At 33.6% G+C, this 27,562-nt stretch overlaps 2 protein-coding genes across 2 annotated transcripts; one reads left to right on the top strand and one right to left on the bottom strand.

The window, feature by feature from the left end:
* Positions 1-3,419: 3,419 nt before the first annotated feature.
* Positions 3,420-5,915, top strand: LOC113755077 (probably inactive leucine-rich repeat receptor-like protein kinase At5g48380). The gene is made up of 3 exons (XM_027299149.1): positions 3,420-3,465; positions 3,602-4,343; positions 4,985-5,915. Exons 1-3 carry the CDS (start codon positions 3,420-3,422, stop codon positions 5,913-5,915), a joined length of 1,719 nt encoding a protein of 572 aa, XP_027154950.1.
* A 530-nt stretch (positions 5,916-6,445) lies between these two features.
* Positions 6,446-8,756, bottom strand: LOC113755081 (cytochrome b561 domain-containing protein At4g18260-like). Its single transcript, XM_027299152.1, has 4 exons — positions 8,490-8,756; positions 8,071-8,235; positions 7,262-7,410; positions 6,446-7,137 (listed from the first exon to the last, which is right to left on the bottom strand). The coding sequence occupies exons 1-4, from the start codon at positions 8,613-8,615 to the stop codon at positions 6,753-6,755; spliced, it is 825 nt and encodes a 274-aa protein (XP_027154953.1). The 5' UTR covers positions 8,616-8,756; the 3' UTR covers positions 6,446-6,752.
* Between the last annotated feature and the right edge of the window lie 18,806 nt (positions 8,757-27,562).

The following is a 27,562-nucleotide window of genomic DNA, read 5'->3' as shown; positions in this document are numbered from 1 at the left end:
CTATGTAAATGCCATTAACATTCATCGTAATTATGCGGCTAATTTCTTAGATTATATGTAAAAAAAAAAAAACTTCGCACAAATGTACGCCTGACAGACTCTGTTTTTAATTCTATACCTACCACGGCAGCAGAATAAATTGTCAGAGCCCTCAGTCCCTCAGCAACAAGTTCAGTACACTAAGCGGCCCACCTTTTTCTTTTTAATAACCCTGTCTCCAGCCGTGCTGACTGGACACGGCTGGGGACACCAAGTCCAAAAAAAAAGGCGCTTTGTCAGCCTTTGTCCGACGCACCCCCAACCCAGTATTTTTAATTCTAATGGTCAAAATGCAAATACTGCAAAATCCATTTTTTTAACTAACCTTTTATTCATATTCTATTCAAATTTAGGCTACTTAGACTACCAAAGTGATTTACAAATATGCAAACAAAAGAGTATTCATATTAGTTTCATAAGTAGACTTAAATTAAATCGGATCCCAGACAAATTTACTTAAACCCCAATTTATATCTGAAAAGTCAGAATTAATTCACCAAAATACAGATTAACATCATAAAGAAAGGCCAGGACTCAAAAATGAGAAATTATATCCATTTTTTTGCAAATGTTGACGCCCTAGCATAATTATGTAAGAGTTACGGGACAAATTATAAATATAAATTATGGACTTAGATGAAAATCAATGAGCATAAGAACACAATAAAGTTTTTACAAAATTAAAGAATGCCTCATTTTTGAGTCCTGGCCTTTCTTTATGATATTAATCTGTATTTTGGTGAATTAATTCTGACTTTTCAGGTATAAATTGGGGTTTAAGTAAATTTGTTTGGGATCCGATTTAATTTAAGTCTACTTATGAAACTAGTATGAATACTCTTTTGTTTGCATATTTGTAAATCACTTTGGTAGTCTAAGTAGCCTAAATTTGAGTAGAGTATGAATAAAAGGTTAGTTAAAAAAAATGGATTTTGCAGCATTTGCATTTTGGCCATTAGAATTAAAAATACCGGGTTGGGGGTGCGTCGGACAAAGGCTGACAAAGCGCCTTTTTTTTTTGAACTTGGTGTCCCCAGCCGTGTCCAATCAGCACGACTGGGGACAGGGTTATTGAAAAAAAAAAGGTGGGCCGCTTAGTGCACTGAACTTGTTGCAGAGGGGCTAAGGGCTCTGACAATTTATTCTGCTGCCGTGCTGAGTCAGCACGGCAGGTATAGAATTAGAAACAGAGTCTGTCAGGCATACATTTGTGCGAAGTTTTTTTTTTTTACATATAATCTAAGAAATTAGCCTAATTATGCTATAACCTGTCACTTCTGGCACTATTCATTTATGGCACGCTTGGGAGTTTACAATAGAAAAGAAAAGAAGAGAAAAGGGAAGTTAGAAAGAGGGGATGAGAAATGATCTAAGTTTCTATCTAAGTTGTTTTGGAGTTTAAAAAAAGAAAAGAAATTAAATAGTTTTCTTTTATTTGGGAGGTGGAGACAAATAAAAAAAAAAATACTCAAACAAATTATTTTGCAAATTTGTCACTTCTGTAAATAAATGTGAATTAAGTAAGTTGAGGGATTTATCGAGAAATAATTATTTGTATCACAATTTTAAGAGCAATATTTTCATATAAAAAAATTCACTTAAAGCTCCGTGTCTTTCTTCCTTTTTCGCCCAACTTTGGGCGGAAAGTTTTTTAAGACATAAAGGGAAGTGAAATTTTTTCAAATCTTTTCTTTTTCTTCTCATTTTTGCTCTCAAAAGATAGAAAAAGTTTATTATCCTTTCAAAACCTTTCTTTTCTATTCATTTCCTTCCTCCTAAACTGGCTATTAGCGCTGCGCGCTTTTATACATGAATGATTAGGTCATATACTATTCCATTGTTCTGATATGCAATTTTGTAAAGTTTGGGGCCCTTGCTCCTATATTATACAATTTTGCTAAAAATATAAAATCTCCTAACGATTTCAGAAAAAAAAAAAAAGGTTAGGCCTGACTTGGATATACGTAGGCCCATTTGCATTACATATTAAATGACCCTTTTATTCTCCGCACTCCTTTCACTGCCATTTGTCATTGAAATCTATTCCAATATAAGCATATGATTGAGTACGGTTCAAACTTTTTAGCTTAATTTCTACTTTGAGTTGTCTTACAATTATTGTCACCACTGAAAATCTTATTGCATCGAATACGGTTCAAACTTTTTAGCTTAATTTCTATTTTGAGTTGTCTTACAATTATCGTCACTTCTAAAATCTTATTGCACAGAATATTTCAGTCATATATTGGTGTTACAATTTCCGGGAAGTAGCAAGGCAATCATCTCAAGACAGTTTTGCCCAATTCAACAAAATAGAAGTTCATTTGTTTAAACTATGAATCATCTTGGGCAAATAATGTAAATTACTTTAAACACAAAATAAATTTAGATCAATTTTTGTTGAACCCCATACAAGCATTAAAAATGATGTACAACAAGTGATTGAGTCTTAAAATTTTCTTGGGCACCATCAACCTTTATAAACGGTTGGATACTGCAATTCAACCTTCATAGCCCTAAATTTTCAATTTCTGTCATTTAGCATAATTCATAAAGCAACCCTAATTGGTTATTTGTAAATCAACCACAAAATCATGACCTTCTCCAACTAATAACTTAATCATCTATGCACTAAATCAGTACCCTACCCATTATAACTAATAAACCTATTACAAATTTATGAGATGCACCCATTGGTATGCAGTCTCGCCCACTTTTTCAAATTACTTTAAACTCTTATACTATGTTACTAACTCTGAATAAGGATAAGGATTATAAGTAACTATCAATGTCTATTCATCAACATACTTTTATTAGTTAAACTCTTTGTACATTGAGTGTCAAAGTGTAAAATCCTTTTGATGAGAATAATATTTACAAATACTACTTATATTAGTTGCATATGCATAAATGTGCGTTGAAAACAAGTAACCAAGAAATTCTTTCTTGACCCTTGTATGTAATAAATATTATTGTTATCTCTCAAACTGTGGACTCCAAAAAGTCTTTCTAGTTGGATTAATTGGAGTTAGGTTGTGTTATGGTTACTAGGAGAACCGTCCCGTGCTATGGTCGATCCAAAATTGAGTTAACTAGATCTGGCTCGATCTCGATCATTTATTTTAAAATTTATTTTAAAATCAACTGATTTTGAAATGAAAGGCAGAGATCAAACTGGACCTTGTTGGTCCGATTTTGAACTATTCACAACACGATTGATTCTCTCTGAAACCGCTGTAGAAAAATGGGCTCTGATCGATTGTGTTAGAGTCAACCCTTTTTTAGCTAATATGTTACTAATTAATTGGGGGTGGACTTAGACTTGGAAGGACTTCCTTATTGAGTTATCCAATTTGTCAAGCAATTCACCCTTTCAAACAATGATTGATGAAATCGTCAAACCATTCAACCTTTTGAACAAGGATGGTTACCTCTCACTACTCTAAAGACTAGCTTTTCAATTCTTTTCCATATATCATTGATCGAGGAAATGGCTGTGAATGCAAGTGTAGTACATTTTGCGATTGTTACAAGCTCTCTGATCAGTTTGTTATCATTGCAGGACGTTTTCCTTCTATCAGTGCTGTTGAGAATGATGTCTACTGCCTGAAATCAATTAAGGATAGCCTACAACATCCTTATAATTACTTGTCATTGACTTGGAACTTCGACAATGCTACTGAAGAAGGATTCATCTGTGACTTTACTGGCATTGGTTGCTGGCATGCCAATGAGAACAAGGTGTTAAATATTAGGCTGAGCGAAATGGGACTGAAGGGCCAGTTTCCTCGAGGACTGGAAAACTGCACTAGTTTGGTGGATCTGGACCTTTCTAACAACCAGCTCTCGGGCCCCATCCCATTTGATATTGGCCAAGTTCTCAAGTTCATCACAACTCTTGATCTTTCAAATAATCAGTTCTCTGGCTTAATCCCACCATCGATTGCAAGCTGCAAATACATTTCTGTCTTAAAACTAGATGACAACAGTCTACGGGGTCCAATTCCACAAGAACTAGGCATGTTGAATCGCATCACGATTTTCACAGTGGCCAATAACATGTTAACAGGGCCGGTGCCGAATTTCATCAAAGCAACTCCTCCTGAAGTGAGGTATGAAAATAATCTGGGACTTTGTGGGGCAGCCCTGGAAGTCTGCAAGGACGATTCAGATTCCGGTTTGAGCAATCGAGTTCTCTTCTTTAGTGGATACATGACTGGTTGGGCCATCACAATGAGTCTGGTTCTCTTTATATGTTTATCTGGTATGCCAGTGCTGAGTTTGAAGAAGCTGATTACTAAGATGTAAGAGAAGATAAACGCCCTTGCTGATGTACAGAGCCTAGGGCCAAAAGCATTGGAAATAGATTACAATAACAAGGTACTAAATATCTACATTTATCTTATTCTTTATTCATTTACACATGTTAGGTTGTTACTTTGACTTCTCATGAATTAGATACCTAGTTTACATGACATTTGGATTTAAGGAACCAATAATCGACCCGCTTATCAAAAATCTGTAGACTGCCTTGCTTTTAGGGTCCAAAAATTTCAGTTTTGTATTTTATTTTATTTTAATCAATTAACATCCCAAATAAACTTCAGTTTCCAGGTGGTGTAGATTTTTTTTTTGATGGTTTCTAGCCCTTCAAAAGTTATGACATTGTTGCTAACCTGAAAATGTGACTAGAACAGGGCTGCCTATTAAGTCACACAACAGACATTGAAGAAGATGGTACAAATGTTGTACATAATGCAGAACGGTCTTTATTTATTGATTTATTATTTAGGTTTTTTTTTTGACACATCATTCTCAAATCATATTACTCTATAAGCTTTCAAGATAAATTAATATGGTATGTGTTATTCTCTTCCAGAGTAATTAAGAACTGAACAAAATTTCCTCTTAATTTCTGCTAGAATTCTTAACATTGAAATCTCAGAATAGCATATACAATCTTTATTCTGCAGATTGCGCGGCTGGAAAAATACGTTACAAGAATTTCTTTTGCAGAATTGAGCAGTGCAACAGCCAATTTCAGTCAAGATAGCATCATTGGAATTGGAAAGATGGGAACTATGTACAAGGCAAGACTCCCAAACGGATGGTTTCTTGCCATCAAGGGTCTCTTCAACTCAGAGCAGTTGCATCAAAAAATTGCATCTGAGACCATAACTCTAGGCAAATTAAGGCACCGGAGGCTGGTGCCTCTAATAGGATTCTGCCCTGAAAAGGAGGACTTGTTTCTAGTATACAAGTACATGTCAAATGGCAATCTTTACAACTGGTTACATGGAAGAAAAGATGAGGTGGATATTATGGCACATTGGGCTTTGAGGGTTAAGGTTGCTGCTGGCATAGCCGAAGGGTTAGCATGGCTTCATCACAAATGTAGTTTAAGGGTGGTCCATGGGACCATAAGCTCAAAAGATATCCTGCTTGATAAGAATTTTGATCCCAAAATATCAAATTTCTGGGAAGCAAAATTCATTAAGTTAGAAGATCAAAGTTCAAATTGGAGTTTTTTCCAGTCAAGTGATTCTCTGGATTTGGATTCTTTCAAAAAAGATGTCTACTGTTTTGGGATTATGGTTCTAGAGCTTATAACACGGAAGCAACCTCAGCAAGTCAAAAGCTTCATTGAAAATCTCTGTGGTACCTCTGTTTCTCATAAATTTTCTACTCTGGCTGAGGTTGATCAAACTCTGATTGGTCATGGATTTGATGATGAAATCATCCAATTCCTTCAAGTAGCTGAGAACTGTGTGTTGCCTAATCCAGATCACAGACCATCGATGCTTCAAGTACATGAAACCCTGGCAGCATTTGCAGAAATCTATAACTACACAGCTGATTGTGAGATGTCCTATTGAGAGGATTGTTTGTCTTTCAATGACAATGCTGGTCAAAAAATTCTTACCTAATTACCTTCAATGAGTAGTCGGGAACCAAATTAATCATTTTGGGCACCTAATTATCAAACGATTACGAGTATAAGAAGAATTTAGTTTACAGAGTTAGTATCATATATGCTCTGAATAGTAGCCTTAAATTCATTCAAAAAATTGTGCACCATTGAAACAGAAGAAAGTTTCTGTACACATAATAACTGTCAAATACTGTACTTGCAACATGTATTAAATTTACATATTTGCTGCTTTGTCATTTGGTTTCAGTTCAAGCAGTCATGGTAGAAAAGCAGTACCTCCCCTTGCTTCTGGTCAATTATTCTATTTAGTGAAATGGATATGTAGGATTGTCTCCAAAATTTGTCAACAAAGATGTAAGACCATATAGAGTTACCTTGATAACATGATGGTAAATGAAAATGTAATTTGAATGAGCACAAGACATGGTTAAATATTCCATCAAAATTTTGATCATGCTTGTTCAAAATTTGACATAAAAACAACCAAATGGTCATGTTTATTTAGTTACCATCTGATCTTAACAAGCATGTGATTGATTGCTCTGTACAAGTAGGGCATCATCTGCTAACAATCTCATTCCCTATAACTCATCCATTCTATGATTTGTGTAACTAATCAAGCTATTAGTCCTGCACAAAGGAAACAAATCATAGTAGAAATTTATGGATGTTCCTCATTTTGATGCTTGCACTCTAGTTTAACAGTATACTTTGAGTTCAAAATCAATTCATTATCATAACACCATAAGAGAGTGCAAGAATCAAAATGTGAAGCAATGACTTATGTTAGCTGAAACAGCTTATTTAGAGCATTGCTTCTTGAAAAATAAGTCCCAAGCGAGTTGCTTTTCCTACATGGCTCTGTTGTTGAGCTGTCCTTGTCATTTCCCCCCTGAGTAATTATTTGAACCGAGGAGGTTGTAATAGGTTCATTGCCAAGTATAACACCTTGCTTTTTCATATAATCCCATTTGTCTTGAAAGAGGTAAAAGAATGCCATGACAAGGACCTGAGCCGTGAAAAGTGCAGTCCAAAGGCTTGTACTCTTTGATGTTTTCGAATGATACGCTTTTAAGCCAGTGTAGGTATTAAAAACCCCAACGAAAGATATTGCTGTTCCCATTATCCAATGGAAAAGATACCAAACGCTTCTAGATTTCCTTCCCCTGCATACAGAAAGAGGAGGAAAAAGGGAAACTCAGAAATTCTGTCCTTCTATCCTAATTGACCTGCAAGATCTGTCAAGGAACGCAAGTACTAATTATAGTAGAAAATAAGATGATTAATCACCTCCTTGGTCTGCGAAATCCAGTTAAGATTTGCACATAAATAGCACCATAAAGTCCTAATCCTAGTCTTTGGTGGCAGTTGTTGAATGAATTCTCAAAGCTTCTGATTGAAATAACTGCTCCAGCAGTAGCAAGTAGTACCGAAAGCACCTTATCAACACGATAGAGAAAAAGCATCTGTTAATTCTACAAGCTTATGAATCAAATATCGATTGAAACCTGCAAATGCTTTCTCTATGAACATAATCTTATATCCCTTATTTTCAGTATATAGACATTTTAGACCAAAAGTATGTGCGCACAAATACATAATAGAAGTCTAAAACACAACGGAGTTCTAATGAGTCCAAGATTATGAAGAGACTAGGACATGCAAAAGTTAACAAACATCATTGATCAGTGTATGCTTTTATCAGTTAGACTACGCAGTGCAATCAAGTTATTCTTCATGCTACTAGCACAACGTTCACAGTTAGCATGATCTCAAAAGTCTGGTTCTACCAAACTGTGGGCTCACATTGTTGTTGCCATGTCCCAAGTGCTTTTTTCTTTTAAAAGACCTTTATCCCCCCGTTATAATTAAAGTGTATTTCATGATTGCTTGACAGAAAAAGGAACAGGAAGTGTGTTTAATCATAACATCTTGTGACTCTAAAGGGGCTTTGGATCGTCTAATCACGTGATAAATAGAAGGGGGGGGGGGGGGGTTTAATAATCAGCATTCTAATTCTCTACTTAATGTAGTTATACTTCCTAACCTCGTAAAGCCATATCCAGAAAGAAATTTCAAAATCATGAACTCTAATTTACCTGGGCAATTGCATGAAGATAGAAGAAGACTTTAAGTGTAGTTCTGTGAAATTCTTGTGCACTGGCCATTCTGATAACAAGTATTCCAACAGGCATTAGAAAACCCATTGAAACCCATAAAAGAATTCCATGAACTGCAATATAAAATGTCTTCTGAGAATCCTGCTGCAGAAATTACCAAAACTAATTTAAACTCCACCTGTATGTATTTAACATCCATACATCAAGGGCAATAGCCAGTACCGCTAGTATACGCTGCTATTTCCCATCAAAAGGTGGTTTCATTTCTCATCACCCCTTTATGATTTGTATGAATGTGTTGAATTAAAACACTCAAAATTGAACTGGCCATACATATATGTCCCAAGTTGTTTCCATATATTGATACAGAGAAGCAGACCAAAGAAGATGCTACTTACATGATGTTTGATGCTATTATCGCTGGCCGGCTTGAGTTCGATGGATGAGCATTTAACACAAGGTAGAAGATGAAGAGCAAAACTTGCACAAATGCAGCAATAAAAGATCATAGCATGCCTGTGCATCCTTCACTTCAGGATAAAACAAGACAAGAATGCCAAGAATTTTCGACCTTTTACCCAATACAAGGATAGTTCTATATCAATTTGATCTTCCTAGGTCGATGTTTCATCAAAAGTAGAGAAATTCAACCACAAGATTTTCTATAGCAAATGAAACTGACTCCACAATGAACTCCAGTCTCTTTCTAAAAATATTTTCTACTTTTATGACTTTCTTTGCTTTATAATGGCATTCTCAGACATGCACAATCAATTGACCATTTTTAATCTAGGTAGTAATGATGAACTTTGATGTTTGTTGGACAAAAGTCGGATGCATGATCTCTTGCCAGATATCTTTCTATGTTCACCTTTTGTATGGACAAGGGGCTTAGAAAGTTACGCATAGTAATAGTATAGTTTAATGCTTGTAGTACACAGTTTAATCCTACATGCATGAAAGATTTGACATCATTTTTTTTCACTCTGATTTTACCAAATAGAAGTGTGCAATGATCCCATTGAGCATGGTATTTAACCCGGCCCACCTAATAGTTCAACCGATCAACCCTAGTAACCGACCACTTAATCAAGTTGAGTTAGTAGTTGGACTGAACTGGGGAGGAAACTATAAAATTTCTCTGTTCAATTTGTAGAACTCAAATTTTTGACAAAAAAAAAAAAATTTGTAGAACTCAAATAAGTGGCCGATTGAACCACGGTTCAATAACCAATTCAATAATTAATATTTTCTTAATAAATCACATATATTATTTTACCATATTATATAATCACCGATTCAACCGTCAAACTAGCACTTGAACCACTAACGCCCTTGAAACAATAGCCTTACTAAGTTGATGTCTAGATCGGGTTTAATAACTATTCCATTGAGCATTTGTTCAGAAACTTTTGGATCCTTTTTTTTTTTTTCGGAGCAGTAGTCCAAAAACTTTAGGATCTTGATTGAATAGCCTTTAATATTTGAGCAAATTCTATGTAGTGTAAATAACATGCTCTTACAAGTTTGACATGCCAAATATCTATGAGGCAATTTTTAGACGGTAAAGTTTGAAGAGGCTTAAGATATACTTGCAGCCATATATATTGTGAGAGAAGAAATTTTCCAATTTTCTAGAGTACATAATAAAGTTGAAACTAATAGATAACAGATTATAGAACTTGACGCCTAGAAACATATATTTCCCTTCTTAGGGAATAATATATAGACAAATAATTAGGTAGATCCAATTTACAAATTCACTTGTAGAATATGTTATATTCTTTTTAGCCACATGAAAGTTCGCACTCTATTATACATTATAGCTATTATCACTTTTTTTAACGCCATATGATCCACTATTGAGTCCATAGATCAGGTCCTTCAAGTATTTTCAGTATACAAACAATCCCGACTCACTATGGAGTATGGTCAAGTTTGTCTCCCACACAAAGGCTCTCTGTGAACATAGTATAGCAGGAAAGCTGCAACTGAACATTCATGTGGATATTAAAGGATCTGGAGTCGGCCCCGGTATTTGAAAGCCACATTACTGTGGATCCTAGAAGACTAGAGGTGCCCCCAAAATTTAAAATGTTCATCTTTGGCCCCTAAATTTCTGGGAAATTTTGGAACCGTGTAGTACATTTTGTGAGTGATGTAATTTGAGATAATGAGGTGGTTTAAAACATAAAAAAGTGATTCAAAAATATATTTGTGATGCAATTATTTTTTCATTTTTTTTTGACAAATAATAGGATATCCAAACGAACGATTCTGGGAAGTTTTACTTGGGACTTTCTCATTAGTGGTATTGTAAGCTGGGTCCTTGAAGCTAAAGGTGCCACATGTAGATATACCTTTAGGCTATAGGTTGAACAGATCAGACAAGAATAAATAATAGGACTAATTCCATTTTGCATCTCCGAACCACTTTTTTACTTTACACCCTAAACTTTTAATTTTAGATACTTTTCACCTTAAATTCTCAAGTTTATCCCATTTGAATCCAATCAATAATAACATTAGCAAAATTAATAAAATAGAGGACCATCCAAAGCAATGACTCTATGTTGAAAGTGGTGAAAAGGAGCCAAGAGATCAAAAGGCGTTTGGTAAAAGGGTTTCGGAATGGAGAATTGGAATAAATCCCATGATTCATGTTTGGTTCACTACTATCGGAATTGAAATTTTGGAATGATGTCTAACAATTTAGCATTCCGCCATTCCTTAGTCAGTTGGTGGGTTTTGTCCAAAACCCAAGTGTGATTCCCAAATCTTATAATTACATAATATTTAGTATAATTAATATATTATATATATATATTATATATTTATATGTTTATATTTATTAATTATAATATTTTATTATAATATTAGTATATTATATAAATATATAATATAATTATTTAGTTAAATATAATTATATTATATAATATATTATAAAATTATTAATATTATATAATAATATATTTATAATATATGTGTATATTTATAAATATATATTATATGTGCATATAATTATAATATATACATGTATATAATATTAATAAATTATATAATTATAATTATATTTGTTATTTTAAATATAATAATATATAATAATAACTATATTTAATATGTAATATACATTATATTTATATAAAATATTAGTATAATTAATATTTATATATTATATAATTATATATTTATATTTATATTATAACATTTGTATAATTATAATTAATTATATATATAATATTTAATTTAATTAGTTACAAACTTATAATAATGATATTATTATATTATATAATTATTTAGTTAAATATAATTATAATTATATAATATATATTATAAATTTATTAATATTATATAATAATATATTTATAAATGTATATTATATGTGCATATAATTATAATATATACATGAATATAATATTAATAAATTATATAATTATAATTATAATTATTATTTTAAATATAATAATATATAATAATAAGTATATTTAATATGTAATATATATTATATTTATATAAAATATTTGAATAATTAATATTTGTATATATTATATGATTACAATTATGTGATTATATTATAATATTTGTATATTTATATTTAATTATATATATAATATTAAATTTAATTAGTTTCAAACTTATACTAATAATATTATTAGTTATATGTATTATATAATATATATTAATCTATGTAATATAATTGATATTATTAATTATACTAATAATTATACATGTTTACTAATAGAAATTATTAATTAGTTATACTAAATTTACTAATACATTTATACTAATATATTTAATTAGTGAAAATTTCTTATATCCCATTTACAAAGAGCCAACGAACCAAACATCAACTATAGTAATGATATACATTTCTGGCACTAAACCAAATAAATGTATTGTAATGATTGATTCCATTCCAAATCCAGGATGAATGATTCCGAATCCGAATCCGATTCCAACATGCGAACCAAATGCCATATTATCATTAATTTTTGTCATCCTTTGTCCCATTAATTTTGTCAACAATATTAGTAATGAGAACCATACAAAACAATGATAGTGTGCTTGAAAGTGATAATAAAGAAGTCAAAGAATAGCTACGATACATTGTCATTAATTTGTACTATCATTTATTTCATTAATTTTGCTGACATTGTCGTTCATTAGATGTAATTATGTAAATGGTACAAATTTGAGTGTTCAGTGCTCAAAAGTGTTCAAAATTGAGGGTTTATAATGTAAAATGGAAATGTGGTACAAGTCTCTGGGCATAAAGTAAAATTAGTCCAAAGTAATATGGTGAACTAAACCTGTAGTGGCGATGAATAATTCTTCTTCTATTCATTGAAAGAACATTCTTAAAAATCCAAAAGTGGGATGAAGTAGAATCAATACGTTGAATTCATTACATTTATGACAAAGACAAGTTGTAGAACTGACATAAGGTTTCACTTTCTTTGGATTTGAACATGAGGGTGGACTGATGAAACACTCACTTTCACCCGTAGTTTATGAATATAATGGCCTTTCTTTATTTTTTTTAATTGGCCTTTCTTTATGATTCTTTTAATTACTATCAATCAAAGTCGCGGAATTTGTAAAACAAAAAAATATGTTTGCATTTTAAGTTTTTCCGAAGTTTGTCAGTAATTATAACAAGCTAAATATATAGGCTTGTAAGTATTTTCCCAAGGTATGTACCATAAGTATCTATTGGCTGCGAAAAAAGAAGAAAAAAAAATTATGTTCCACGTTCAGATGATCCCGTGGAAATCTTACTAGCTTTGGGCAACAAAAATTAATATTGATTGCCTTCTCGTAATGAACATTCTCTTGAAGCGAAACTCTAATAGTGTTAAGAGAGCTAATGGAGCTTAATGAAGTAGGATAAACAAAATGGCTATTCCATCCATTTGTGGTTAACACGTGAATTCTTTACAACATGGAGGACAATTAGCACGGGGCATGGCGAACCATCCTGCCGCCCGACAATTACAAATGACCACTATGATCACCTTTATGAAACCCAAGGAAAACAAGCATACAGAGCTGGTGAATATAATGTATAAAAATAGAGGCGCAAACTTGTTTAATGAAATTAATGATAAAGGTCTTTTTTTTTTTTAAGAGTAGGGGACGAGTTGGTTTTAAGAAGAGGAGAGAGGGAGGAAAAAATTTGAACCTAAAACCTTTAATTCTTGATCTCAATTTTAATGACTAGATCAAAACTTTTCCGATCTTTTCTTTTCTTTTTTTATAATAAGCAAATCTCATTAACAAAATTGATGAAAATTGTCTAGCACGATTTAATTTACATAATAGAAATCTGCACTAATGACAAAATAAGCATGCACAAGAAATAACGAATTTGCAATTTGACAAATACAAAAATCTAAAAAATTATGAACAAATTTGAAAAATACTTTTCCAATAAAGTAAATCACTGCTGTCCCTTTCGTGCATGTTGCAATCATCAAATCTATTAAGCAACTATTTCGTACTCTAATAATGAAAATGAAATATGTCGAAATAGATCCAAGATCTAAAAAAATTTCATATCTAATAACTAGAACTAACTACAAAAATCTCACTAGTTTTTCTCAAGAGAATAGAGAATTCTCACAAGGAACCTTTAGCAGAAATAGATAACTCTCACTCAAAAATTTTAGAAGAGATTTTACTTAAAAAAAAAAAGTAAAAACGGAATCTATGGGAGAAAAACCACCTTGGCCTTCCTCTTGAAAACAATGGTCTTTTGAGAAGAGAAGAAAAAATAGAGAGAAATTGGAGAAGAGAAGAGATAGATAGAAGCTACAACTTTCTTGCCTTTTAAATTGTTATTTATTTTAACAAATTCAAAAATGTATGCAAATTTGGGTTATTTATTTCTTATAGCCAATTAGCCAACTTCAAACAACCTATTATCAAGTCAAATTTGAGTAGTCTGGATTTTGTCTGTGTAGACCAAATTTTGTACTAATTGAATCAAACTTGAGTCAAAGTCAAAGTTTCAATGAATACTAATGTGAATACAAGCTTACTGGCTTGATTCAAAATAGAGTAACTTGATTCGTATTTTAACCCTAATCAAGTGATAGAATATTAGCAGGATTAATTGCAATACGTGCCATTGAAATATCATCAATTGCCACTAACCCCTAAATTCACAAATTGAAAAGTCTGGAATCTTACATCATCAGCATGTTATACATCACTCGTAATTGAGAAAAATATAATATGCGAATTTTACTCTAAATAAACCATATTTCCCAATTAGCCCACCTCGGTTCATATTCCCTTTGTAATACAAGATCCTTTCTCCTTCCGCCTCTAACCAATCAGGTCCTTCTATCTCAATGATGCTTGAAATGTTTGCATAATTATAGGGTATTTTGGGTCAGAAACAAGAAAGTTTTATCACGATTTATTAAATGTTTAAAAAATTAGTAATAACGTTGTAAAGTGATAAAAAGGGATACTTGAAGGGAGCGATGGAGAAAGAATTATAGTTCAAGGGGGGCACTTTGCAATCAGGCTCTATTTTCAGTTCTCAATTACTTTCTGTGCTTTCCCCTAAAAAAATTATTTAAACAGAAAAAAAAATGCAAATTTCAATTATTGTTAGTCAATAAGCATTAACTCTAGAAGAGAAGCACAGTTTGAGAGTTTTATGGACTTACAAGTTACAACATGATATGCTTGCAGAAAATAACTTAACAGGTCTAGTAAACACAAGTAATGGTCTTCTTTTTTTCCTGCTGAAAAATGTAGTAAATAAAAAGTGTAAAACAATAAAATTAAAGTTTACTTATCAAAATTATTACTAAGATCTTTACAGCAATCTTCTTTGATTATGGTTAAATTAAACATCATCATAACAATTTGTCATACAACACTTTATAATGAATATATAAAGTCTTTTTTTAATGCAAAGTAAATTACTCAATGTGAGACAAATAAAGTCTGTCTTTTTATCATTTCAATGGATAGATCAATGGAAGCCTTCTTCTTTTTTATTTTTTTTCTTCCGAGTATTCACATTTGAGGAGATTCAAAGTGTGACACTATCAAACCAGTATTGTCTGAAATGTGTCAACCATTGTAATCATATTCTAAACAATTCGTTTTGTACATACAAATCTCACTCAAGCTGTAGTTTATTCTGGTTAATGCTTTAGTAAAATGACAACTTTCTTTGCATTCATCATGACAACTTTTTTATTTCGAAAAGCATAAGGGACATATGAGAAAGTCATTTCGTGGTTACTTTTGTTTGTATTCCCAGGTTTAAAAAAAAAATCGTAAATTGCAATTTACACACCGACATTAGCAACTTTTTTCAAAGAAATTAATCCATCTTATTATCTATGGAACAAATAAAAGCCACATATTAGTGTCAATATCGTCCTGTGCTGGTACATGGGTTCTTGTCAAACCGCCCTCAAACCAAGTTTTTCTCAAATCCAAGTTCTTGATGCTAAAATTTGTTCAATTTTGCAATGTGCACGTAACATTAAAACTAGAGAGGTCCACTACTCATTGGAATCAATCAATAGCTCTAATTGAAATATTTCTTTAAATTCGCCCTAAAACTTGAAGTATTCAAGCCTTAGTATAGTTAGGGCTTTATCCTTGGGGGACTCTTCCACACTTAAAGAGAGAGAATAGTCTAAAACTGGGGATACTATTATATTACAAAAGTGTAGAGTGATTGAGCTAAACTTGTCATTAACCGTTTTAAACTGTCAAAGAATTGAGAATTCCATCTCAAAGCCAATTAATAGTGAGTAGTGATATCTGAAATCTCTATTAATCTTTTCTATAAAAGCAAATTTTGTTAACAAACTGCTGAAAATTGTCCAGCAAATTTAATCTACGTCACTACTCTAATGGTAGGTTAAATATGTATTAGAAATTACAAATCTGCAACTTAACAGATACGATAGAATCAAAAAATTATGAACAAATCTAAAAAATACAAAAAACTTTAAAGTTATCTTCTAATAGATAGATCGCTGCAACTCTTTCTGTGCATGTTGTAATTACCAGATCTATTGACTAATGGTTTTAAACTCCAACAGTGATGATGATAAAATCTGTTGAAATAAATCCAAGATCCAAAAAAATTTCAGATCTGAAATAAATTCAAATTTAACAACAAAAAAATGAAAAAAAAAAGAAACACAAAATCTCCATAGGAATTCCTAAGAGCATAGAAAATTCTCACTAGAAATGTCTAAAAGAAACAGAAAACTTTCACTAAGAAGACTTATGAGAGACTGTATTAGAAAAATAAAGCAAAATGAGATTCATGGAGTGGTCTCCCTCCCAAAGGGAAGGCTTTTGAAAAGAGGAAAAGTAGAGAGAAGTTGGAGAAGATGATTAATTAGTTTAGTTGGTCTAGACCGCTGTGGGATTAGCTTGATTAATATCCTCATCGCACGTCACTCAGACTGAAAAGATCGCATGGACTAGATTTGGAAGATAGAGTCCAACAGTCAAGAATAGAGCCAACATTATGCCAAGGAATTAAAGAATTATCATGGTAGATATCTGTGAAGGCAAACTCAACGAACAGAAGAGTCCTCGTCATTTGTGCATGAGCGATGCACAAAGCTTTATACCATGTTGAAAAACCTACACTCCCATTTAAAGCTTCTTGATTGTAGTTTAGAATGGGATAGAGGTTAATTCCTTCACCTGTATGGTCATTTGATCACGTTCCCGTCATGGCAAATTTCAAAATCAGAAGAGTTTTCACCGGACAAGGGTTTTTTTGAATGGCACACACCACACATGAAAAAGAACTTGAAAACTGAATGTCCAAATTACAAACAGAAGGACAAAAGGAACTTTTTAAGAAAAAAAGGAGGGGTTTTGTTCAAGTTCTATCTTTTGAATCAAACTATTACTTGCAATTTGTAAGTAGGATTAAGTGTTGTAGCTTAGTATGCCATGATCTGACCTTAGAATGTCTCTTCATTGTCGTTGTGCTTGTGTAACCTTTTATTCGTCTATGAATTATTCTAGCTATTGTAAATTGCCAACAAAACGAAAAACTAAACAACAAAAATATTGAATAACAAAGTACAAATATGGTAGCACATGGTAAGGCCATGTCTGGATTCAGTATTCAGTCTTGCGAGTTGTATGTATCCAAAACCAATTCACAAAATGTATCGTCTCTCTGTACGTTTCTTGTTCTAAGCAAATATTACCAATTTTAGTAATTTTCTTTCACCTTTCCACAATTTCCTCGCAAGCAAACATTCTTTTAGGGGTTACTAGTGGCCACCTAGCTAATCCCAGTAGGTGGATCAAACATTTTATCCTAACCGTTTAACATTTTTTTTTTCAGCCAACGTACAATATGTTTGTCCCAATAATTCTCGCAAAGACCCAATCCATGGCATCACTGGTGAAGCACATGGCCAAACAACCAACAACAATGATTAATGATACTCATAAGGCCTCTTGTGCGACCAGGGGTCCAGATGAGTTAATAGATGTTTCTTAATTGTGGTTGTACACCGTCTAGGTATTGTTTTAAAGTCATTAAAATTCAAAATGAATTTTAAAGGATGCTATATAAGAAAGAAACTCAAAATTTTGGGTACAGAGTTTCCTTTGTTGTTTTTGATGCAATAAAAAAAATGCTTAAGCATGAAATTCTGGGATTTACCAATAGATTATGCTATAAGTTTAACTTTGTATAACAAGACCCCAAATAAAAAATTGATTTAAAGGGAAATCACAAATGTTTATATGTGATATAATTGTGATTCAAACAATTTTGAATGTTGGAATTTGTTCAAGAATTGTATGGTTGTTCTTTTTGGAGTAAAAATGAGATAACAATAATAAGTTCTCTTATTTTGGTAGAATCATGAAAAATTTTGAATCCCATCATGTCCCTGGAGTACATGACTTGATCATTTTCATATATAAACTAATTTATTTATTGGAGATTTGGAGAAAAAAATTGGAGGCAATATGTCGTTGCAATGTCCCTCAAGTATAATAAAAGAGAGTATTTTCACTGTAGCAAGCCCCTTCTTTTGATAAGTGGCTTGCTGTTTGTTTGACACTTGGCACAAGAAATTTTATTCTATTTTAATGGACTTCATGTTTTTCTTATCTAAGAGGTCCAATTGAAATCAGCATTGTTTATGTCTTGTGTGGCCCATTAGATGGCAAGGAGTTAAGATAGAGCAAGAAACCAACAGGTTTGAAAAAAAAAAAAAGGAACCAACGAAGTCATATCTCTTCTTCTTCTTCTTCTTCTTTTATAGCTAGTCTGGGAGTTTAGAATAGAAAAGAAAAGAAGGGAAAGGATAAGTTAGGAAAGAAAAAAATGATCAAAGTTTTTATCTAAATTGTTTGAGAGTTTTAAGAAAGAAAAGAAAATAAGTAGTTTTCTTTTGTTTGAGAGTTGAATACAAATGAAAAGAAAAGATACTCAAACAAATTACTTTACAAATATGCCCTTTCTATAAAGAAATGTGAATTAAGCAAATTAATGTAGATTTGGTCATATGCTACAATCTATTGAAAACTATAGAGTAAAAGATGTAAATTACTTATGTCAAGAACTTTAGATCATGTAGGTCCAATTGATACAAGTTAACAATTACTACAACCACACAACAAAATATTAACATTCATATGGTTCCATTTCATCATCACAACTGGTAAGGCCAATAGAATTATGTTTACAACTTCCATATCAGTACACCCTAATACAAAAAAGTAGAATCCAAGTTCCATATCCCAAAGGCAAAAATAAAGGGATCTACATAATTACAAAAGATATTTTGCATGCTTTTACATCTTGATACCAAAAACTAAAAAGGCTTTTCTGCATGCCTTTATATCCTGATGCAAAAAATATAGCTAAAGCATGTTCTATTTCCAAAAGACCAAAACAGAGAGGATGTACAAGTGTCAACACAACTCATTTTATATGTTCAAATGTGTTTCTATTTTCATCCAAATGGATTGAATGACGAAGACCATCCATTATTTTCCCAATATGTTGTTGCATCATTTTCTCAATATGCTCTTGCGCCTTTCTACTGGACAACCAAAAAATGCTCTTGATTTAGCATGGTTTTGAGTCAAAAAGAGATAGTAGTCATCAATAGAGTCCGCTTCAACTCCAATACTAGTTAGCTCCTTGTAAATCTCATTTTCAGTGTACAAGCGTTCTCTAGAATTTTGAAAAATAAAATTTCCGTCCCTTATTGCATCAGCAATATTATCAAGTGCACCTTTTATAATTCCAAGTTCTTCATCAACAACAGATAGCTTTCTTTTTTTTCCTTGAGCAGATGACATACGTTGTACTGATTTTTTGTTGCAAGCTTTGGAAACTTTCATACCAGTATCTTTAGTTGTGTTGTCAAAACTCTCTATAGTAATCTCATTTTGAGAGTGAAGATGGTCGATGTCAATAAAACTTTCCAACTCAGTACCATTTGGTTCATTGGCCCATCTATTGTGTGTTTCTTTTGCTATTTCAGCACCTTGTCCAATAGCTTGATCTTTAGCAAATAACTCTTCTAATTTGTCATAGTTATGGATTTGTTTTGTCCTCCATTTTTCAGCATCCTGTTTTTCCTAAATAAATAGGAGTGTTGTTACAATAGGAATTGAAAATAAGCAAAAAAAAAAAAGTAACTAAATTTAACGAGCACATACCTTTTAAAGTTTCTCCTAAACTTCAGGTTCAGCATTCCAAGTTTTTGTCACAGGGCTCCAAGAAAAGCCACTAAATTTTCCATTTCTAAACAAGTCATAACACTCATTGAAATGCAATTTAAGTGTCTTCATTTCATTCATCAAATGACCTTTGGTCAAATCCTTGCTAAGTTTATCCTTCAATTCCTTGACAATGTTGTTGTATGCCATTGTCGTGAAAGTTCCATCAACTTGATACCCTTCATAATGCTGATTCAATAATGCTTAGATATAAGCATCATCCATAGTTTGTGTCCATTTCAAGTGCTCTTTCTTCACTTCCTGATCTTTCTTCAAATTTTCACCCATTGCTAAATGGTAATGATAAGATAGTAAGCATGTGAGGACTTGCAAATTCCTTATATTTTTCTTAAAAATTCCCTTTTATTTGAAAAATATTACTTTATAATAGCCCTACTACTCAATCACCCCACAATAAGTGTAAATGAACATAGAATTAAGGGTTTTCTCTTTTGTTTTCAAGATAGTGCGAATTAGGGTTTTTACGCCTATCCGTAGTGTGACTATCCGGTACGGAGTGTGGATCAAATTTGGTGATTAAGAGTGAGTTTTAGATGATATTAAGTATCGGATTAGAAGTGATAATAATAAGTTAGTGAATTATAAGTTAAAACCCTAGGATACGCGATTTAAGAAAAATCGGCCTGAACCGACGGGTATCGCTCACTACCGATTGAACACCCCACTTGACTACCACTTCCCTACCATAACATATCCTTGATATTGTTGTAAAATATCTCCCCCATTCTTAGCTCTCTTGGCCGAAATTTTTGACCCAAAAATACAAGGAAAAGAAAAAAATTGAGATGGATTTTGGTGGCGACAAGTGGCGGCCATCCATGGATTCTTGCCTAACTAATTTTCCTCCATATTTATCATCACAAAACACACAATTGCTTCTCATTTCTTCCTACCAGCCGTGAGCATAAGAAAGAGAGAGCAAGAGAAAGCAACTTCAATCCATCTTGAGTTTGAACCATTTGAGTGAAAAAAACAAGATTCTAAACCGATTAAATCCTTCTTTGAGCACTTGGAAAGCTTGATGTGCAAGAGGTTTACAAAAGGAGGTGGTGGATAACTCTTATAAGCATCTTTGAGAGGTATATGGGCTGACCATCACATTTATTTCCCTTAGTCTTGTCTAAGTTGAGTAGTAACTTGTAATCTTGCTTGTGATGCTTAATTCATGTGATTTTGGATGATTGTAGTGATGAATTTTGAGTTGGGTTTTGAATGGTTCACTTGAAATTCCTATTGTTTGGATGGTATATGGTATATGTAAGCTTGCATAAGAGGTTGTGGTAGTGATGTAAGCAAGAAATGAAGAGATTTCCCTTTGAAACCCCAACTTCCAGATTTCAGTTTTTCACCTCCCCTGTTCTGACCGGTTCTGTTTGACTAGGTTGGAGGTTGAATTAGGCTTAGCATAAAACATGAAAGTTGTAGAGAATGATGTTTTATAGCTGTCTATAAAATTTCAGCTCAATCTGAGCACTGTAACATGTGAAAAGATAAAAATACCCCTGACTGCCTAGGTTGAACTTTAGGGACAGTTTTGACATTTCACCAATCTAACCGCCTCTGTTCACCCTGATGCGTACTGAATTAGCATTTGGCCAAAACACAGAAGTTGTAGTGCTATGTCTTAGCTTTCCAATGCCCCTAAAAATCCCTCAATCGGACTTCGGTAGCCTGAGTTATTGTCGTTTAACCATAGTGCAGTTAGCGAACCTGTTTGTGAGATTCTGGTTTTGTACATTGAAATTTTGACCTAGCTACACTACGAACTGGACTGAATAGTCTTCATCAAAGTTGCAACCCTTTATCTTAGTTTCGAAAGGGTATAAATTGCATCCCAATCCGATAAGTGTAGCCTCGATTGTGTCCGTTACGCAAAACAACGTCAAATCTATCTTTTATTTTTTGAGTCAAACTTCATTTCCGCACATGTTCCTAGCTTGATTTTGTATTTGTATGACTTTGAACCTATTGAACAGCTAGTGAAATGAGATTATTTTGTGTGTGATTTTGGGACTGATTGAGGAAAAGAATGAAGCCATAAATGGCTGGAAAATAGGTAAATACAAAGGGCGTGCTGCCTAAATTTACGCTCAAGAACTAGAAAGATATACTTGCGACTTGAGTAAGGTTTGAGAGCGTATATCACTTGAACCATCTAGGATATTTGCGTCTTCTTTTATCGAGGTATATAAGTTAGAACTTGGCCGAACTTGTACCCTTTGAAAATAAAACAACAACTACTAGAAATACGTTTTTCCTCGTTCTTTCGACTTCAATGGTATTTCCAAGTATAATTGCGACAAAAGTTCACAGTTTGAAAAGCGAGCAAATGTTTCACGAATCTCTCCAAACAAATTTCAATTACTTGATTCTTATTGAACGAAACGTTTAAGTTTCGAACCTTAGTCGTTTTCAAGGTTCTTAAACAAAGTTTTATCGCAGATTTGGACTCCAAACCCGAAGTACAACCCAGACGTGATCACTGAGACACTACATTTTGGTGAGTGTTTCCAAATATCTGATTGAACTTGACATTTGTGTGTAATACTTGTCCAATGTGATTACATGATATATATGAGTGAATTGATAGGGCAAGAGTGTACTTTATCGCACTTGCCCTAATGAGATGTGTTCTTGTTTATCGATTGCAATTGACTTGCTATACATGCATATGAACTGTATCTTGCCTGGAATTCCAGAAACCCTGTGGCTAGTTAGTCGAGTCGAGCCGGCAAGAGCCTGATCGATGAGATAACGAACCTTGGGTAGTTAGTGATGTCGAGTGGAGTGTTATCTTCTCGACTAATCGGTATACTCGAGTATTACCACCAGTGTTTATTGTGGAGTTCGGGCCCGGTAAGGGATTTGATCGGTGGACGGAGAGTGGAGTTAAGTGGTGTTCTACTGGACTAATTTCTTACTTGAAAGTTGACGGAGTGTCAACTACCACTCGATCAAGCTATGGTGGAGCCGATATATGAGCAACTGTATCCTTATATGTGAAATGCGAAACATTTATTGTTTGGCTATATGAAGTGTTGTTACTCATTTCTTGACTTGTTTTGCTCGCTATATCACTATTATGCTACTTTTACTTTATTTGATCGACAATTTGATATTTGGAACTTCACTGAGTTTTAGCTCACTCCATTAGTTTTATTTTCCTTACAGGGGTACGAGTGGGGCGTGAGACGTGTACAGACTAGTATAGACTAGATGTTTTGACTTTTGACTTGTACTCGCGCTATCACTCGATTAGGATGCTTTGTACTTGGATTGTATATCCTTTGAACTATTTTGGGTGTATAAAAGATTTGTATCTTGATTTGTGCATCGATGTATATTATAAGTTTGAATTGCTATGTTACCTATTGTCTATGGATGTATGCGTGAGATACGAGTGAGTGAATCCTGACGAGAGTTAGCCAAGCGGTCCGCCGAACCCTTTGGTACGCCTTAGGGAAAGGTGGGGTCGTCACAAAGCACAATTAGCAACAAATAAATATTTTAAACCATTGCAACATCTTGATAACATTGTGCATGCACCAAAACAAGACCAAAACATATCATTTAGCAATTGTTAGGAAGTTTATAGCTAAAAAATATTCAAAAAGTTTACAGCACCAAATTCAAGAATTTTAAACTACATAATCATTCCACATTTGCATGGCTATTTGGTTTCTCAAAGATTCGCCTTGTGATGAATCATCTTCAATACTAGTAGATGCAATATTTTCATCCTCGACAGGAGATTGGTGTGCCAATTCTGCACCTACTTCGTCAATATATTCCAAATATGGATCTACTTCCATCAAAACGTTGTGCAAAATACAACAAGCAAGAACAATTTTTGATTGCGTATTGACATCATATGTTGGCTAGTTATCACCTATGATTGGGAAGCATTTTTTCAAGACTCCAAATGCTCTCTCAATTGCATTACACAATGATGCATGTCAAAGATTGAAAAGTTCTCGATAATCTCTGGGCCCCCGATTTGAGTACTCTTTTAAATGGTAGGCAACGCCTCTATAAGGCGTAAGTAATTCACTTTTTAACATAAAGCCACCATCAACAAGGTAAAATTTACCTATAAAGACTTCAGCAAGTTACTAATATATGCAATTATACATATAAAAAATTTAAAATTTAAAATTACCATTAAGAATAATTAATTTGTCTTCTCTATTAAGTGCATTTTTTATGATTCTCGAGTCTGATGCAGTCCCTTCCCATCTAGGTTAAACAATTGTGAATTGTAAATGTGATGACCCCACCTCCCCCTAGGATGTATCCAAAGGTTTGGCGGACCGCCTGCTCAATTCTCGCCAGGATTCACTCATTCACTTCAATCAATTCTCAAGATTAACCATTCAAGCCTCCAAAAAATAACATTTTAGTTCTACAATTCAACCAAAATTCAAACTTATTTACAACTCAAAAACCAAATGTAAGATACAATATCTAATGTCAAAATACATTATATCTACCAAAAGTATAAGTACAAGAGAGTTGTACACACTAGTTCATACTTAATTGCTCCAGACCTCCACTCCTGTAGGGAAAATAAAACTAAAGGAATGAGCTAAAAGCTCAGTGAGGTTCCCAAACAAGCAATCAGGTAGATAAAATATGGAAATATTACATTTAACAAGTTGCACACTTTGCACAGTAATAAACAGTCATTCAAGAAACAAATATTCAATCATTAGAAGGATACATGCTCACTTGGAGCCATTCATTCAGTCATTCAGTCGCCGACCATTTCTCCTTATTCCTCCAATATGTGAAAACATTTGAAAATAAAACTCCAACAGTGATCATTTCATTCATTGCATTTCATTCACTGGCCAGTACTCCACCAAACTTCGTGATCATATTCGAGTATACCAAAGCAATGGCCCAGGATCACCAACCTACCTGACCGAGTCCACTTCTGGCTCAAATAGGCTAGCGACGAAGGGCAAGGGCCCAGTTCAGCTAAAGGCTTACATTCATGCACAAGTAACGTTCAATCATTTGATCATTGAAAATTCACATTCACTTAGGTTGAGTACGATAAAGTACACACTCGCCTATTGAAAATCCATTTAACAATAATTGAAAAGCGTTTAACAGTTAAGCAAACATTCACAACATTCCACATAGTCATTAGAAGAACTGTGACGGCCCCACTTCCCTCTAGGGCGTACCCCAGGGTTTAGCGGACCGCCTGCCCAGCTTTCGCAGGACTCCCTCACTCACTTCAATAAAACGGGTTACAACTTCAAAAGTAAATGAAACAGCAGTTTCCAAATTTAGGATGTACATTTATACCCAGTTCTGTCTCAAACATTCATACATTTCCCAATATAACAAAAGATTCAAATTCTAGATAACTTTCAACCCTTGAGCACCAGCGCAAGTACAATCACAAAAGTCAAAACTAGATGACACCAGCCTGTACCAGCCTCACGTCTATGCTCGTATCACTTGTAAGAAAAATAAAACTAATAGGATGAGCCAAAACTTAGTGAGGTTCCAAAACATCATGCAAACCCAAGTAGCGCGTTGACCATTGTATAAAACTTGAAATATCAAAGTAGCAAGCATAAGAGTTCATAAAAAAAATGAGCAATAACACTTTAAATGGCAAATTATTAGATATCTAATATTTTCAGGTAAAAGGATATAGTCTGCTCTCGGGGAGCAGGTTCTGTGGCCACTTGTTCAAAATCTATTGACACTCCGTCAACCATGGAATTATAACAAGTCCAGTAGAGCACCACTTAACTCCAATCTCCGTCCACCATTCAAACCCCCTACCGGGCCCGAATTCCAAGATGAACACTGGTGGTAATACTCGAGCATACCAATTAGTCGAGGAGATAACACTCCACTTGATAGAACAGGAGACCCATGGTTCGTTATTTAATCGACCATGCCCTTGCCGGCTCGACTCAATTAACTAGCCAGTGGGGTTTAGGTTCCCAAACAGTCAGTATAGTTTATGAGATAACATCTCCAATCGACTTAATCAAAATAAAAGTATGGATATGGAATGAGAGGCGGCTCCCACTCGGATTGAGTTTGATACATGCTGCCATTCAGCACTTACAAGTCAAGCACAAGTACAAACACAAGTAGAGGTCAATCGAGTTCAAGCAAGTACAAGATCATTCAAGAAGGGGAGGATGAGTGCGAATAAGGGCACACTCGCCTAGCCCTGACCAAGTCACAAATAATGCCTAGCATGTCACATTTCCACGAATTTCAAGTATTTTAAATCAATATACAGGTAACATGCAAATCAAGTTATTTGTACATGCATGAATGACATATGAAGTGTTTAGTTGAGTTAGATCAAGTGCGATAAAGTACACACTCGCCTATGAATGTCAAATCAGGTGTTTAGTAAATTTCTAGCAACAATGAGTAGGGAACATGCAATTGGAACACTCACCAATGATTTACTGCTTTCCAAAACCAAGTTCAGGTTCAACTCCCTGGTTAGAGTCAAAATCTGCGATAAAATATCGCATAGCAACTTGAAATCAATTAGGGTTTCAAAATATAAGAGTTTGGCTTAAAGAAAACCAAGTAAACAGAACTCATTTAAGTAGTACTCATTTTACTTATCAAACCCTAGAAAATTCATGCTCGCTCTTTTAGTTTCGATAAAGAAGTGTTTAAAACTTTAAGTTTGCAATTTGGTATAAGAAACGAGAAAATCTTGTTTAAAGCGGTCGCTACTTTCTCTTCATAAAATATATAAGTTTTGGCAATAATTTTAGCTTATACATCCCTACTAAGGGGAACTCAAATACCCTAAACAATTTAGGTTTAATTCAGTCATGAATCACCACTCAATTTGCAATTTCACTTGCTTGAATTTCACGAAATAAAACGGACAGCATTTCCTTTGTATTTTCCTAATTTTTCAGCCATTTCAAGGCTATATTTTCTTCTCAAATCAGCCCCAAATCAACACACAAGTAACAAGATAAAACAGCTCTTAATCTAGGCCATAAAACCATCTAATTGTAGCTTATTTCTAACATATATCATCACAATATCAAAGCTGAAAATTTCTCTATTAAAGTTGAAATTGTGGAACTAAAGCTGGAAATTCCTAGTTGAAAGCTAAAAAGTCATAATAAAGTTATAAATCTTCACAAAAGTCCATAACAAAGCTAAATACCATCATATCATAGCTGAAAAACACAAATCAAGGTTGGAGAATGAAACCCTAAGCTGAAACATTCCACCAACTTCACAAATCCATGATATCTTCCATATAACTTTCATATTGAAGTCATCTATCCAATAAAATGCAAGATAAGAGAGATAAGAAGAGTTTCTTAGCTTAATACCTTCAAACCTCAAGGAAAAATACAAAATCAAGGCTGCCTATGCAAGATCACTGCACCTCAAGCTTCCTTGTCACCTTGTTGCAAGTTTGTTCGGTTTATTTTTGTGATTTCAACTCAAACAAGGCAAGAATCAAGATGGAAATTGAATCTCTCTCCTCTCTCTTTTCTCTCCAAACTCACGGCCAAACCAAGCAAGAAATGAAGAAAAATTAGTCCAAGAGAAAGACAAGAAGAAAGGAAATGGTCTTGATCAAACATCTCTTGGATTGCCAACACTTGTCATTTTCCTCTTGTTTTTTTTTTCCTCTTGTTTTTAGGTCAAGAATTTCGGCTGGTCT

Source organism: Coffea eugenioides, unplaced genomic scaffold (genome assembly GCF_003713205.1).
Source record: "Coffea eugenioides isolate CCC68of unplaced genomic scaffold, Ceug_1.0 ScVebR1_117;HRSCAF=507, whole genome shotgun sequence".
NCBI classification, from domain to species: Eukaryota; Viridiplantae; Streptophyta; class Magnoliopsida; order Gentianales; family Rubiaceae; genus Coffea; species Coffea eugenioides.
Note: the sequence above shows the minus strand (reverse complement) of the source record. Positions and strands in the feature narration are given on the sequence as shown.